We start from the raw sequence: 15,527 nt of genomic DNA, 5'->3' as shown, positions 1-15,527 counted from the left end.
TTGTGGTGAACCAGAGGAATACATACTGGGAAGGGGGGTGCAGAAGGAGGGGCTGTTTGTCCAGAAGCTCAATTGTTGAACTGGCCATCGGCCAGCAAGTCCCAAGTGTTGTAAGACAACACTTTTCAGTTTTTCTGCTAAACGGTTGCACAACAAGGCCTGGCTTCAGCACCACATCGGCAGGATTTTGCAGTCTTAATCTCAGGGGGGGTTCGTTTCTTCATACAACTTATTGAAGCCTGTTGATTTTCTAAAGTTTGCAGACAGCATGTGGCTTTTATTCTGTCGAGGTTTTTTTTTTTTTTTTTTAAATCTACATATATGCAAGTACTAGTGAAAAGAAACCAAATTTTTATTCCAAATTAGGAGATAAATTGGAGTTTCTAAAATTGGTTGACTATCTTTCTCTTTAGAAGGAATGTGTTGACTAATAGTCTTCATGTTTTGCTTTCTCTCTTGTGGCTGAAATCTGGACTTTATTTGCCGTGTTGAATGACTTAGAAGTCTCTAAAAACATCTGTCACATATGTAAGTTATGCATGAGCAGAGAAAAGAAACAAATCCATATTTGTCTGGTATGGTACGGGTCAAGGTTTTTCACTTTGATTACACTTAGGGGACCTATGTTGTTGGCTGCAGGGCCGCCTGGATTCTCTGGCTTCCTTTTTCCTCCTCGGCAGAGATGGCTGGACGTGAACTTTCAGAAGAACAATTTGTCTTTGGCACAGCGACTGTCTTCGTCCTTCCTGTCATTAGTTGTTAACCCCTTTCTTTGCACTTTGCTGAAATCCAAATGATGCTTGTCATAACCTGAGGGAGCAGGACAAGGTGTTAATGATGAAACGATGACAGCGGATGTCAGTTCTTGGTATCGCCATCACACCAAGCTGAGTTTTTTTTTTTTGTTTTTTAAACACAAGTGACTAAATGGGAGCTCTCACATGCATGACTTGCAAGTTCTGACTTTGCAATGTGGCAATCATGCTTGGGAAGGAATGCGATTCACTGTCTATTTAAAGAAAAATAGCTGTGATTAGGCTGAATGAGCCCGGAGGGCTAAGGACCAGAGGATTCACAGGCGCAGAGGTGTGGGGGAGAATTCAAATGAAAAACATACGCTCCCACTGCATGACTAAGCCTCCTCAGCCCTGATTTGGGAGGATGGGGTGGGGGTGTCAGGGAATGTGGGGAGCATGGGGGGGAGGGAGCCCGGTCAGTCAATAGTGAGGTAAAACGTGTGGCGGTGGGAGGAGCCAGGACTTAGAGGGAGCAGACAGGCAATCCACTTTCACTTTGAGCAGAGCCCGAGTCTGCAAGGATCCACGGAGTGACCAGAGGCAGGGAGGAGGGGTCCAGCGTCTGCGCCACCTTTATTCATTACCCAAGCAACAGAGGACTAGTTCACATTTAGGAAAATCCTGGGCCAACAGCACAACGAGGGAACGAAGGAGGACAAAATAGAGAAAGTAGGAGAAGAAAAAAGAAAAGTCTTTGCAGGGACTAGTGGGAAAACCCAAAGTGACGGCGATCATGGTGGCATGAGTTGATGCATAAGGCTTCACTTGGAAAGTACCAAAGGAAACCATAAAAGCAAAATGCTTTAGAGATGTGAACATCAAGTGGGGGGGGGGAAAGAAGAGGCAGACGTGTGCTTCTGTCAGAAACCTGAGCAAACCACAGAGGAGGAAACTTTGCCTTTAACGGACCGACACAAGACACCCGTCTGCAGAGGGACTGCACTTAACAAGAGAAATGGAGAACTGTCATTTCTTAGAAAGATAAAAGGATGTCACTATCAGGTGAGACAGAAAATAAAAGCGGCTTTTTCCTCCTCATCACTGATTCAATTTCAAAAATTAACTTCTGAAGTTTTCTGCAGGTGTTTGTGTTTTAGCACACTTGTGATCTTTTTACCCAAAGATGAAGGTTTTTTTGATGTTTTCTGCAGAAGCGGCTCCTTGAGGAAATGATGCAATGTTCTTTACTAGGCATGCAGTAACAAACCACAGAAAGTTTCCAGCAATAATCTGATTGTGTTTGTTCTTCTCTCATGCTTTCAACAGTTTTACTGTTGCTATCACTTTTGACGGTCCAATGCGGTGGATGTGACTTTGACCAGATTAGTGTGGAAAACATAAAGGCGACAATCGATTCTAATCCAACTGGATTTGTAAGTTCTTGAGTTTCTTCTGGAAAAACACATCTACTCTACTGTCATCCTCTTTTAGAATGGACTCTGAAGTGATTACCAAAGTTGAGGAGATTTAATTTTGCTCCTATTTTAGATATTTGATTCAGAAATGTTAGTAATTATATAAAAAAATCTATTGACAAAAAAACCGTCTTATTAGTGCAAATCTTTTGCTTAAATTCTCATTTTTTTCTGTCTTTCCTATAGCGAACAGTGTTTCCTAGAGATTACTATGTGCAGCACCATTACAACAGAAGCATGCTCTGTGAAACCAATCCAGTAAGTACGATTTGTATAAATCCAAAAACCATAAAAAGAAAACAGTTATAATCTAATAAATGTTATTTTATGTTTATGATATGGCATTTACAAGCCAATTATAGTATCTTATACAACTTTTATAACAGAATTTTTATCCCGAGAAATGTAAAAACGCATGTATGAAAGTTGACCATTGTAAACATTATTGTGTTATACTCTGAGATGAGCATTTTATGTCATGTCATGTATTATGCATGCTAACTTTGGGGCCGCTGTGTTGTTCTGCCCCTCCCCGCAGTGCTGTGTTTTCCCTGCTGCAGTGGTCCTCCAAGACTCCTGGGCTGAGCTTTTACCTAATCTCTGGGAGGAGCATGTAAATTACTCCTTAATTGTTGAACTAATGGACACACTAAACACAATTATCAAAAAAAATGGAAACGCACAGGTAGGAGTTTCTCCACTTTTCCATTTTTGCCAGAATATTTAGGCAAATGTTTCATACAAACATTATGGGTTTTTGGGGGTTTTGTTTTGTTTGCATGATGCAGCTGTTCCAGGAGGAAACAGATCTCGCCCAGTTCTCCACAGTATGGTCCTCTCCAGAGGAACTCCTCAACCTAACGTCAGAACTTTTCACTCAGTGGCTCAAAGTCGCCTGCTCCCCTTCTGTAGAAACGTGCCCAATGCCCACATTACCCCCCTCTGTTGAGAAGAAGAACGACAGGCCTCCACGGTCCAGACTCTTGACCACCCGGGCCGTCAACAACGCGGAAAAGAGGATGAGCGTTCCAAATGCATCATTTAAAGGACTTTCCTTGCCTGTATACGACTTCTCCTCTGTCTGGAGCCTTCTGCTTTTTAGACTCTATTGGTGGTTGCTGCCACAGTAACTTTATTCATTTTTAATGACGCACAGAAAATGCAAAACATTTCTTGGCACTGAATGATTGTCTTCTTTGTGTTTTTGAGCTTTGTAAGTGGGAAATTGAAGTGCGCAGGTTGCATTTAATGTCCAAAGTTTTTTTTTTTTTTGTTCACTGTTCAACAGTGCTTTTTCACAAAAAAATGGAATCCTTTAGCCTCTTAAGTACGCCTCAAGATCCTTCTAACTGTGCATTTAATGTTAACAGAACATAAATATGAAGCTTGCCAGTGCATAAGCCATTCTCTATGTGGATTTCATCTGTTTACAATGATTAAGTAAATGTATGATCTTACCGTCTGCCGCTGTTTACTTATGTACATAACTGTAAATGAAGCTCATTTAGATATTTGCCAAGTTTGGATTAGGGATTTTTCTTCCAGGTGTATCCAGAATATTGTAAACTGTATTTATTATTGTGGGTTTTTTTGTGCTATTGATGGAAAGTTGACTAAATTGATTTTTTTACGGATTGAAACGTCTGAAGACACACAGAGGGCAATGTTGCACCTTCTCACTATTTATCATACAATAGAGAGTTAATTTACAGGTGTGATGCAGATATGATGCACTATGAAAAAGGTGAAGTTCTGGACCGCATGTATCATGTATCAAGGTTACTAACCATAACAACAAAATAGTAAAGCAATTACTGGAAGCATTTTTTCTGCTTTAAGTGCTTTTACTTTAGACTGATTTTACTGAAAGCAATAACTGAAGAAAAGCATGATCATTTTACATCTTGCTGCTTTTGTTTTTATCCTCCCTGGGAATACTCGGATGTCATCTTTGGCTTTGTTTGCATTAAAAGATTTGCTTCTGATCTTACGTTCAAACAGTGGAAGTGCATGTATTTTCTTTCAACCTTTGCAAATTCACTAAAGGTCGTCTTATCTTTTGTGTAACAGATAAACCGGACTGTCAGAAGAGTTCCAGACAATCGAGCAAATTTGGGCTCGCTGCGAAATTAATCTAGTCTCCTATTTCATAAGGACTGATGTGCACTTTTTTTTTTGCGCTTGCCTCTGCTTGTCACACCCATGTATGCAATGCAGGCTTTTGTCCTCTTAGACTTCAAGTAGTTTCATAACACCTTTTTATGTATATGTTTGGTTTGCAAATATCACCAGGGAAACAGATTTGATACTTTATGAAGATGTGGTTTATGCAATCAAAAAAAGACGGCTCAGACACATTTTTTGTCATTTAATGGTTGGGGTTTATTTTTATTTTATTTTTTTTGCTTTACTTTTTATGGATAAAATTTATTTTAATGATCAAATTGATTAACATGATAAATAAACATGATAAAATCGTGTTTTTTCTGTAAAGCAATGAATCATTAGAAACTAAACAAAACCTTCTGGGCCTGATAAATGAAGGTTTGTGTGGGAAAGCCCTGTTTTAAGGCAGTATTTGCTCCTGTTTTCATCTCCGGTCAGGACTCAGTGGCTGCTCTGATCCTTACTGGCAGCGCAGGACCGGGAGCTGAAGAGGTCAGCTGAATTCCCGTAAACGAGGAAAAGAGGGAAGGGGGGAACGTTGGCCAGCAGATGAAGAGGCGCTTCAACCACGTGGCCGCTCAGCGTCAAACCGGAAGTACGATACCAAGATGTCTGCGCCCGAAGAACACGCGCTTGAGGAAGAAGAAGAGGAGATGGAAGAAACAGGCAGCGATGGAGAAGAAGAAATGGAAGGAGAGGGCGATGGCGAAGAAAAGCAGGTATATGTACCCGGGATCGAGCCTCTCAAGACCGGGGAGGAGCTGGAAATGGACCGCTCCGCGTACCGAATGTACCACGAGTGTCAAACAGGCAAGTAGCTTCAGCAGATAAACAAAGGCGCGCGTGGACGTTACAGATTGCGTGGTGCATTGACAGTTTCACCGTTTCTGCAGGTTCTCCCTGTTTGAGCTTCGACGTGGTGAAGGATGGAGACGGGGACGGAAGGGGGCAGTTTCCTCTGTCCATGCTGCTGTGTGCGGGCACGCAGGCCGACGCCGCTCAGAAGAACAGGTACAGGCCTCCTTCCACACCGCAATTCAAAACAAGGCAAACTTTATTGATTACAAGGTAATAGCAGCAGTTAAAGAAAAGAAATCTGAAGATCAAAGATCATGTTTTACTGTTTAATGTTTTACTACTATTATTAAATGGTGGCCCTGAAGTGCAAATCACTCAAAGTAAAAACTTTTTTATTACATTATTATTATTTTAGAAGATCAAAACTAAATTCCAGGGAGGAAAATGAAGCGTTTCGGACAACAGAAGTTAATTCCAGAAATAAAAAGGAAACAAAACAAGAAACTGTAAAAGGTTTGATGATGACATTTGTCCATCATTTCAAACAAAGGTTATATGGAATGAAGTGATACTAGGGATGCTACAGAAGCCGAGAACGGCCTACCTTACTTTATTTATAACGAGATAATAGATATAATTGTCACAAGAAAGCGTTTTTTTTAATTTTTTTATTTTTTTCGTGATAATGAGATAGTCGATATCATTATCACAAGATCGTGAAGAATATTGCAGCGTCCCTTCGTCCCACTGAGACGTCATCCGTTTTAGGTCTTGTTATTATGTGGTAAACCTTAACCAACACCGTACAGTTTATATCACAACTCTGAAGCAGAAAAAGCCAAAAGTCCAAACCCCTGACAACAGGCTGAATGACAGAACCCAGGGCCAACAAGCATCTCTGCCTGGTGCATTCACTGAGCTCTGGAACACAGAGCACCAGTGGAACCCCAACAGCCACCCAGCCCAACTCAATTTGGGGAGAAGGTTGGCCCGGCTGCAGCTGCGCAGGCGGCTGCAGTTCAGTGATCCTGAGTTTGTTGTCAACTTTATCAGTGACTAGATTGGAAGGACCATGCCGTCTCCATGGTTACAGAATAATACATGAGAGGTGCAGGCTGGAAGGACTGGCTGTCACTCAAGACTTGGTCTTTTAGAATGAAAATTAAACTTGGATAGTGTCGTCGTCGGGAAAAAACGGGCAAAAAAAAGCAATGTTATCGGCTTCCGTAATGTGCTCTATACTAATTGTAAAACTTTTATCAAGATGTAGACATTGAAGACAAATTTGAAACCTTTTCCAGTTTAATACTATTTCAATTTTTTAAATTTCATTTTGATTTCTGGAAATGACTTTTGTTTTCCAAAAAGTTTCACTTTTCTAGAATTGTGTTCTGGTTTCTGGAATTTTGTTTTGATTTTTTAATTGTCATTTTAATCTGTTTATTATGTTATAATGTTGCTTTGAGTGATTTGATGGTGTGATCTGCACACCATTATTCATCTCTGCAGTGATGTGTTGTGCACTCTGAAAACTGGGTGGCATTCCTTCCTGGGTGGTGTCACAGTTTAGTGCTGAAAGTGTCAGAGCCTCCACAGTCTGGGTACAGGGGGTGGATGTTAGTTTTGCATGCACCCATCTCTCCACCATCTCCTCAATGGACTCCAGACTTTGAATCTCCCCAGCAGGTAGAGGTAATTTTAGCTGCATGTGTGCTGTCAATTTTTTTCTCATTTATGTCCGCAAACATCCAGATTTTGCTCCACATCAACCAATGTGGTTGTGTTGGTCACTCGTTGGTCACTTGTTCATGTTGATTTTTTCTCTGTTTAAAATATATATATATATATATATATATATATATATATATATATATATATATATATATATATATATATATATATATATTATTTTTCTTTTACCAGAGTCACAAGTGGAGGGGTAAAAGAGTCAAATGTGGCTCCAGAGCTTCAGGTTGCAGACGGCAACAACGCTGTATGTTGTCTAGATGTGGCTACGGTCTTTTAGTTTTTGTTTAAACCTCATACACGACTCCTCACAAATTCACATTCTTTAAAAAAGATGCCACCTTTTTTAAAAGGAATTTCTTAGATGATGGAAGAGCAGAAAGAGCCTATGGTCACTAAGGGTGTGCCTGCTAGAGATACAACAGGTTCACCAAAAATTAAATACAGCTATCATTTTCTTTGAATAGAACTTTTTAGTCTAGTCCGAATTCAAACAAAGTCTTCGAGCACACCCTTGTCTATAAATAAAACTTCAGGTCTTCTTTGCAGTTGTAATGGTAAAATGAAAGTTAAACATTTATCAATATCCACTTCAGCTGTTCTGGTATTGGCTTTGCTCCTTCTCTACCACTTCAACGATTAAGCTCAAGTAAAAGACTAGTAAAAGTAAAACCATCGTTTTGGCATTGCCTTGACAGAAATCACCAGAAGGAACACTGATCTTAGATAAATACAGTTTGCAGTTTGGTTGCACTACTTAAATCCTTGTTTGGAAGCAGGCTGAACACTCCAACCCACATTTTTGAAATACTTGGTGTGACCAACCCGTTTGTCTCGATTTACATAATGAAAGGAATGGTAATTAGAAGTCACTAAACAACATTTTTAACAGACAGATGTGAAGCTTGAGCTCTGTGATGTGCAGAATCCTTACACTAAGTCAGCGTTTACATCGTTTTTTTTAACTTAAGGATATAAACGGCTGTAGGGGTCCAAATATCAACTATGGATGTGTTCTAGCCTCTATGTCTAAATCCACTATAAATGAAGGCAGAAAAATGTAGTTTGGCTTAATAAACCTAACCTCAGTTTATAAATCTTTAAAATGGAGAAAAATAATCTGCTCTTTTTGTTTGGTTTCTGATTTCTTCAGGGTCCAAACCTCTAGGATATATCCTCTAGAATAAAATCCAGTTGTCCATTAACGCCGCAATCCCCTTGCCTAACTGTTTTATTGGACAGAGTGACGACTCTGGTCGGTCATAAACTGTTAATGTCTTTGAACAAATGGCTTTGGCAATGGATGGGGGAGTATTTTTGCAACCTGGCACAAATGGGAGGGACTTTTGGGAGCATAGGTTTGGTACTTTTTAATAAGTAACACGCATTCATATTTGTATTTACAAGTGCAAAATCTTTAGAAAAATCTCAGAGTATAAAGGGGAAGGTGGGTTGTAAGTTGTAGGAAATGACGGATTGATACATTCCCTTTATTTTTATTATTATTATCATTATGCCTCACTATTAATACAACTGTTCATTAGATGACGGGCAGCACAGAGTAGACAGAAAAGGATCAATATTTTTTATTACTAATTCGTTTTAAAATTATTCAGAATACAATTAATTATTTAAATGTACACGTAAATATTTGGACTTATATTTCTATACTATATGGATATCCATTACATACATAAATTATCATAAGCTGCATATCCATTTTTAATGAAATACTGTCTAATCATACAGTAAATACAGCAAATGTGTTTTTTTAGTTGTTGTTTGCATGTAATCTACAAATAGTGCTCTATAGTTGCCCATGATACATATAATTTCAAATTTAATCTACATACCCGTAAATAATAATAAAAAAAGATTACAACTTTATTGATCTCACAAAGGAAAGGTATTATACAAAGTTGTTCTGAAAGAGGTAATAAATATATAAAATAATGGTCATCAATAATTTAGAGGGAGTTTTTACCCCATTGTTGTCAAATGATATTCTCACTTCCCCAAAATATGTTGTTTTTGATCTGTGTAAAAAAGAATTAAAAATAAATAAATAGTGCAGATTAATAAGACAACGTGGAGTAAATTTGATCATACCCCACCTTGAATCCATCTGCACAATAGCAACCATAAATGTTTTATTCGTTTATTTTTCTAGCATTTAGAGACTACTGGCTGAACATTACTGCTTTATTAAATAAGAAAAAAGAAAAGAAAAAACAGTATTTTTTTGCACATTTTCAATAAAAACAAAAGGTTTTAAATTCCTTTTAAATTATTTCCGGTTTGGTTTTATTACTGTATTTAGATTTGGAAGCCCATCTTTCTGCTGAAACCATGTGTTGGTTTTGTTCTTGTGACATATGTACCCTAAGTGTGTGTGTCATCTGCGGCTTCTATCATAAACCCATCAATCAGTCCGAGCGACCTCTCTGTCACTGACAAACCTGCAGCCGAAGGAACATGTTGGACTGGCTGCCAAAGAAAAACAACATTTGAAAAGAATAGATGAGAGACAGGCACTCCCAACATTCACAGGAGTTCAGTGACTCCTCGCTCTCACTCTAAGCTACTGTTAGGTTGTCTTTGTGTGTGTGTGTGTGTGTGTGTGTGTGTGTTTTGGGGCTCCTGTCTAAATACACTCTGACAGTTGCCTATGTGCTGATAAGTGGTCTGCTTAATGTAATAAAAGCGTTTCCCCTTTAGTCTTTATTGATCTGACTCTAAAGTGCTTTGTCTTCTTCTTTTTTTTCTACCATCAGCATGCACTAATGCATGGATAAGAGACACGGACAACAGCAAAACCACAACGCTCTTACTTCTTGACTTACCCGTTTCACTTTTAAGAAATTGTAAACCACTTAGTAATTTCCCTGCTGCATTTTAGCTTGTTGGAAAATTATAGAGACACTTAAAAACTAAAGAAAACACGGTGGGGAGTTAAGTACAGGCCACAGTGTGGGTTTAATTTTATTTTTTCTGCTGCCCGCACACTTCTGCACACCTATGCATTTCAATGCACTCGACTCTTTTGCAGGCTCCTGGTCATGCGCATGCACAACCTTCACGGAACAGAGAAAGAAAACGAGGAGGAGGAGGAAAGCAGCAATGAGGAAAGTGATGATGAGGAGGAAGATGAAAACAAGAAACCGCATTTGGAACTGGCCATGACGCCGCACTATGGAGGAGTTAACCGAGTTAGAGTAGGTTTTCCTTCATCTACAACAAAATGAGTCATGAAAATACATATAGTTATATTTTCTTTCCAAAATACTAAGCGTTTTGTCTTTACTCTCAGGTTACTCAGTGTGGACAGCAGTCGCTCGCTGCTGTGTGGTCAGAGAAAGGACAGGTGGAAATATTTGACCTCCGACCTCAACTGGAAGCCGTCCACAGCTCGGCTGCTATGTCTGCCTTCCTTCAACAGCAGAAGGAAGCCAAACCCCTCTTCAGTTTCTCTGGACACATGAGTGAAGGCTTCGCTATTGATTGGTCCCCCAAAGCACCCGGTAAGGGGCACTAACCGTTACTGTTACATATTACTCAACTTATTCTTTTAGAGCTTGAATTTACCACAATGTGCACAAAATCAGTTATTTTGTGTCTTTGTGTTGTGTGAGATTATCCCGTTAATCGCAATTAATTGATTTAGCGTGTAATGTTTTTATTTTATCAGGTAAATCTAATATTTGCATCAGACGTACTTTCCTGTCGTCCATTAATTTCTGATGATGCAGACCCTGAAGGGGGTTGTCCAGGTGAAGCCCAGTTTATACTTCAAAGCAGCGGGCGGAGCTAGAACACCTTATTGGGGGGGATAGGAGGCGGGCAAAGAACACCAGAGTGGGAGGTTACAAATAAAAGGTTTAAAAATACGTATTTCTAACAGTTTTATCAATATTGTTTTTATTTCTTTAAAAATATTGGTTTTGTTATTTTTGCAAGACTGAAAGAAGCTAGTAGTGATGATTTCTGAATCTTTCTCAATAATGATGCTAATATTGACTCAAAAATTGGGGAGGGCGAGTGTGTGGCAACGCTTTATGCTGGGGGAGCAGCTGGCCCCCTGTAGCTCCACTTCACACACAAACACAGAGACGGCGAACAACCAGATAGAAAAAGTTACAGGAACAGCACTTACACTATAGAATGCAATTGGCCTCTGTGGTTGATGTTTTTTTTTTTTTTTTTTTTTTCGCCTCTGTATTTATTACCTGCTTCTATTTGGTGGACGAACAGACCACTTCCTCCTCTGCCTTTCATTTGCCTGCACGTTCGCAGACAGCAAGTCTATGATCAAGATGTCCTTCGTGTTAAAAATAAACGCCGGTGACAGTCGCATCGCTTGAAAAGTATAAACACCACTCAGCCACAAGCGAAACCAGCCTGCATTTGTATGAACTAGACTGCATTATTCTGGACACGACTGATGAAATGGCCGATCGCTGTGAACAATAAGCAGAGCTTTATACCATGGTCACTTACAAAAAAAAACCAAATATAAAATCAATCATTAGCACTTTAATCTTTTTTATATTTTTAAGTTAGAATCATTTTTCACAAAAAAAACAGACCATTTAAAACGCGGTGTGACTTGTTGTCATGGTAACGGCTACAGCGCCAGCACCAACTTGGCTTCTCATGATGAGAAGTTAAACAAAGCACTTCAGAAGGAAAGTTCACGCCTTACTGTTTGTTATTGTCCAGGTAATGAAGCAAAAGTTTATTTCAAAGGAGCAACTTCTAAATAGTTGAATTCCGCTGTTGTCACCTCCTCATGTCTTAATTCTTAATTACAGGTCTTAATTAATCAATTGCATTCATTCATCATTCATTCATCATTCATTCATTTTGAATGAATGAAAAAAATGAATGAATTAATCAATTGCATGATAGCGCTAATCTGTAAAATCTAAGAAGCTGAATGAAATGTAATGTTTGCACATCATATCCATGTAAATCTTAGTTGAAATGCTCCTGCCGCCTCAGTGGAGGTCGTCTTTTTTATCATTTGGAGCTCACAGCAACACTACATCAAGCCTGGCAAAAGAACTCAAATCCTTCTTGAGATAAAAACGGAAAAAAATTATAGGCTGAGGGAAAACTGCTTCTTTATTTGATTTGTCCAAAACCCCGAACAGTGTTTGTTTATAACATAGCATGAAAGGCACTGATAAAAAATGAAAAAAAGTCTGCTTTTCCTGGTTAAGAGTTGCAAACGTAGCTTTATTTAGGTTAAGTGTGGCGCCTGTTGTGTTTCCAGGTCGTCTTGTCAGCGGGGACTGCAAGAAGAACATCCACGTGTGGGAACCACGAGAAGGAGGCTCTGCATGGCAGATTGACCAAAGGCCTTTCAGCTCTCACAGCAAGTCTGTGGAGGACCTGCAGTGGTCGCCCACTGAAGCCACAGTAAGTGCAGCGGCGGTCATAGTGTGGGTTTGGCCAAATTGGATGGTGTTTGGTGGTCAGTAGGTTCATTTTTCCGGGTAAATTTGGTTTTCTAGTTATTTTTAAGCAAAGGTCTTGAAATCATTCAGCTGAACCTTATTAGAGAGCCTGAAGTCTAAAGCAGCTCACCTGTTCTATACAGGTGTTTGATGGAAAGAACAGGGTGTGGTTTAGAAATGACAAACTGGAATTTAAATAGAGTTACTGGTAATATTGCGGCCAAGTGTTACCACTAACACGTGACTAAGGCAGTAACTAGCCTCCAAAACTAGTTTAGTTTGTGGATTATGAGCCATGCAGATCGTTGCCAGAATCTGCTTTTTGCTTTCACCTAATGCACATTCTTGGACCTTTATGAAAGTTGGCTTAAAAAAAAAAAAGTTCAAAAAGTTTGCCTGGAGAACAGAGAACACACAAATGTGATTGATCTCATTTCTCGTCTTGTTGAGTTTCTGAAGGCACGCACGTGTTCTGCTTTCAGGTTTTTGCGTCATGCTCCGTGGATCAGTCTATTCGTGTCTGGGATATCCGCGCCCCACCTAATTCAATGCTTTCAGTGGACGGAGCTCACGCATCTGACATCAATGTGATCAGCTGGAACAGGAGCGAACCATTCCTTCTGTCGGGCGGGGATGATGGGCTTCTAAAAGTCTGGGACCTGCGACAATTTAAGGTGAGACAGTTAGTGTAACACAAAAGGTACTGCTTTTTTCTCAATGAAAGACCCACTCCAAAGTGAACTGTGTTTTTGGTGTTTTTAAAATGTACTGGTATTTTTTTGATGATGGAGGACACATATAAAGAAAATTAAGCTCAAAATTGCATTTCTAGTTATTTCTTTAATCAAATCGATGTGAATTAGGGGCAGATGAAAAAAATGCGGTTGGAAAAAGATTGACCCAGAAACTACAATCGGTGGACCTCAAGCTCCCTGCTCCGCTCCTTTTCGATGCATCCACTTGTAGACGACTAGATTCATGTACGTCTTAATTTTCCTCGTCCAAGCTGGCATCTGGCTCAAAAAAACTGTACTGCTGGGTAGCTCCAATATTGCTCACCATTTGTTAATGTTGTCTTGAGGGGACGGCTCAGTTATGGGTGAAGTCCTCCTCACAACTCAGAGGAGAATTTCTAAAGAACTCCTACCACTTTGCAGAAACTTTGTCCTAGAAAACAACACAGGTTTTTTGATTTGAGCAAAAACGGCATAATCATAATACAAGACTTCTAGGAGGACTTTGACAATAGATCAAAAGATGATCGGAGTGGGACAGTATCCCCATTAAAAGTGTCGGTGACTAAAGATCTACTCTAAAAGGGATTTTATATATTTATTTTTTTCATCTGAACTGTATTTCTTCCCCCGTCACAACAGACTAACCCACTGAAATTGCAAAACAGAAAACTATGTGACTACGCCATAAAATAATCTAGCAGATTATTGCAGAAACTGTGGTTTGACTACAGTTGTGTTCTTCTTCTCTCTTACTCCTCTAACAATAACTACAATAAATATAATATATAACAGTAACGCTCCAATACGGAAATGTCTCCACTGAGGGACAAATGAAGGGTTTTCTCATCTCATCTAATCTTATCTTAAACTTGGAAACCAAAGGTTGGGTCAGTGTCCAAAGTGAAATGAGGGTAAAAGGTCAAACTGTCTGTAAATGCCAGGCTGACATTTACAGGCCTCTTGTTGTACATTTTGAAAATTACGTCTGAAAAACTCAATTCTGGGCAGCAAATAGTAAATTGCCAATGAAGCAGATGGGTCTACTGGGTCTGCAATATAAAACGGTGCTAACCAGCTTAAGTTTTAAAAGCAAACTATAAAAACAAAATAGTTGTAAGGCTGACATGGATGTGTAACAGTGGGTGTTAATAAGAGAAATGTGGATTTGATTAGCATTTTCTGGTTAGGAGGAAAACGGCAGCATTATTGGTATGGAACCGGAGAAATACTGCTCTCTTCTACCTGCAGACTGGTCGTGCAGTGGCGAACTTCAAGCAGCACAGCGCCCCCATCACCTCCGTGGAGTGGAGCCCGGCAGACTCGAGCGTGTTCGCTGCCTCAGGAGCGGACGACGTCATCAGCCAGTGGGACCTGTCGGTGGAGTCGAGCGATGTGGGCGCCAGGGTGGAGGGGCTGAAGGACCTTCCTCCTCAGCTCCTGTTCCTGCACCAGGGCCAGTCTGAGATCAAGGAGATCCACTGGCATCCGCAAATCCCTGGCGTGATGATCTCCACGGCCCTGTCAGGGTTCAACGTGTTCAGGACGATCTCGGTGTAATCATTTCACTAAAGGCGTTCGTCTTTATATTTGCAAAAGGAATGGTGGATTCTGCAGTTAGTGGGACTGTTTAAGTACTGAAGAGTTGGATGTTTGTTTATTTATCCCGTTTCCATGGGTACAGATGTATCCCTGGAGTTTAAAAAACATGGATTGTGAGCTTGCATGTGCAGAGGTGCACTTCTCCTTTTTACTGCAAATAAGCTCCAACCTTTCTGTGCAGATGCATGTATAGTAAACTTCAAAAGTGCATTTGTTAGGATCTTGTAATAATGTACAAAGCATTTTTATATAATTAGGAAGAGATGCCTGGTATTAAGTATCTCTGTCTTACAGATTTACAAATATTTTAGTAGTTTCCTCCTCCGTCACTCAAACACGTATGATAGCAAAAAAATAAAATATTGTGCTGTGTTATTAGAATATTAAAGTTAATAAAACATGATCCCAAATGTTTGACTTTTTACTTACTGTATTGCAACCAAAACCCATCAGCAGTCAGCATCTGCTGTCGTCTGGTAGAACCAAACAGGCATCCTGCATTGACTCAGTTTTCCCTAAAGCTCATTAAAGGAAACTCTCTTCTTCAATTTTCTCAGATTCAAGGGCTTTGAGAGAATTTGTCAATACGCTGTGAAGTAAAGATCAAATCCTGAGTCTAATTTGGATGTACGCAGTTGTCAGGATTCACCACACTAACCACATGAGCAACGTACTCTGAGCGTACCTCCTAAAAGACTGGCCATGAAACCCGAGACTGCATTATGTAAGGAAGATGTCGTAGATTCGCTCTGCACAGACATGCTGCAGATGGTAATCTAATGAGTTTAAAAAGAGGTTACGTTTCTTGTT

General features: G+C 39.7%; 2 protein-coding genes and 1 long non-coding RNA gene across 3 annotated transcripts; 2 read left to right on the top strand and 1 right to left on the bottom strand.

Annotated features, from left to right (window-relative positions):
* The first annotated feature begins 1,283 nt into the window (after window positions 1-1,283).
* On the top strand, window positions 1,284-4,210 carry zgc:174888 (uncharacterized). The gene is made up of 5 exons (XM_023964540.2): window positions 1,284-1,799; window positions 2,064-2,170; window positions 2,399-2,470; window positions 2,751-2,897; window positions 3,001-4,210. Exons 1-5 carry the CDS (start codon window positions 1,787-1,789, stop codon window positions 3,340-3,342), a joined length of 681 nt encoding a protein of 226 aa, XP_023820308.1. The 5' UTR covers window positions 1,284-1,786; the 3' UTR covers window positions 3,343-4,210.
* Window positions 4,211-4,913: 703 nt separating this feature from the next.
* grwd1 (glutamate-rich WD repeat containing 1) lies at window positions 4,914-15,127 on the top strand. The gene is made up of 7 exons (XM_004077933.5): window positions 4,914-5,188; window positions 5,272-5,389; window positions 9,972-10,137; window positions 10,233-10,443; window positions 12,198-12,343; window positions 12,864-13,055; window positions 14,367-15,127. The coding sequence occupies exons 1-7, from the start codon at window positions 4,987-4,989 to the stop codon at window positions 14,673-14,675; spliced, it is 1,344 nt and encodes a 447-aa protein (XP_004077981.1). The 5' UTR covers window positions 4,914-4,986; the 3' UTR covers window positions 14,676-15,127.
* On the bottom strand, window positions 12,803-14,499 carry LOC144984421 (uncharacterized). Its single transcript, XR_013648070.1, has 3 exons — window positions 14,361-14,499; window positions 13,441-13,548; window positions 12,803-13,040 (listed from the first exon to the last, which is right to left on the bottom strand). It is a non-coding gene; the product is annotated as an uncharacterized LOC144984421 (long non-coding RNA).
* Window positions 15,128-15,527: the final 400 nt, after the last annotated feature.

The sequence above is a fragment of the Oryzias latipes genome, chromosome 16, assembly GCF_053564925.1.
Source record: "Oryzias latipes strain Hd-rR chromosome 16, Olatipes_Hd-rR_3.1".
Lineage (NCBI taxonomy): Eukaryota > Metazoa > Chordata > Actinopteri > Beloniformes > Adrianichthyidae > Oryzias > Oryzias latipes.
The sequence above is the reverse complement of the archived record's forward strand: the minus strand, read 5'-3'. Positions and strand labels throughout refer to the sequence as shown.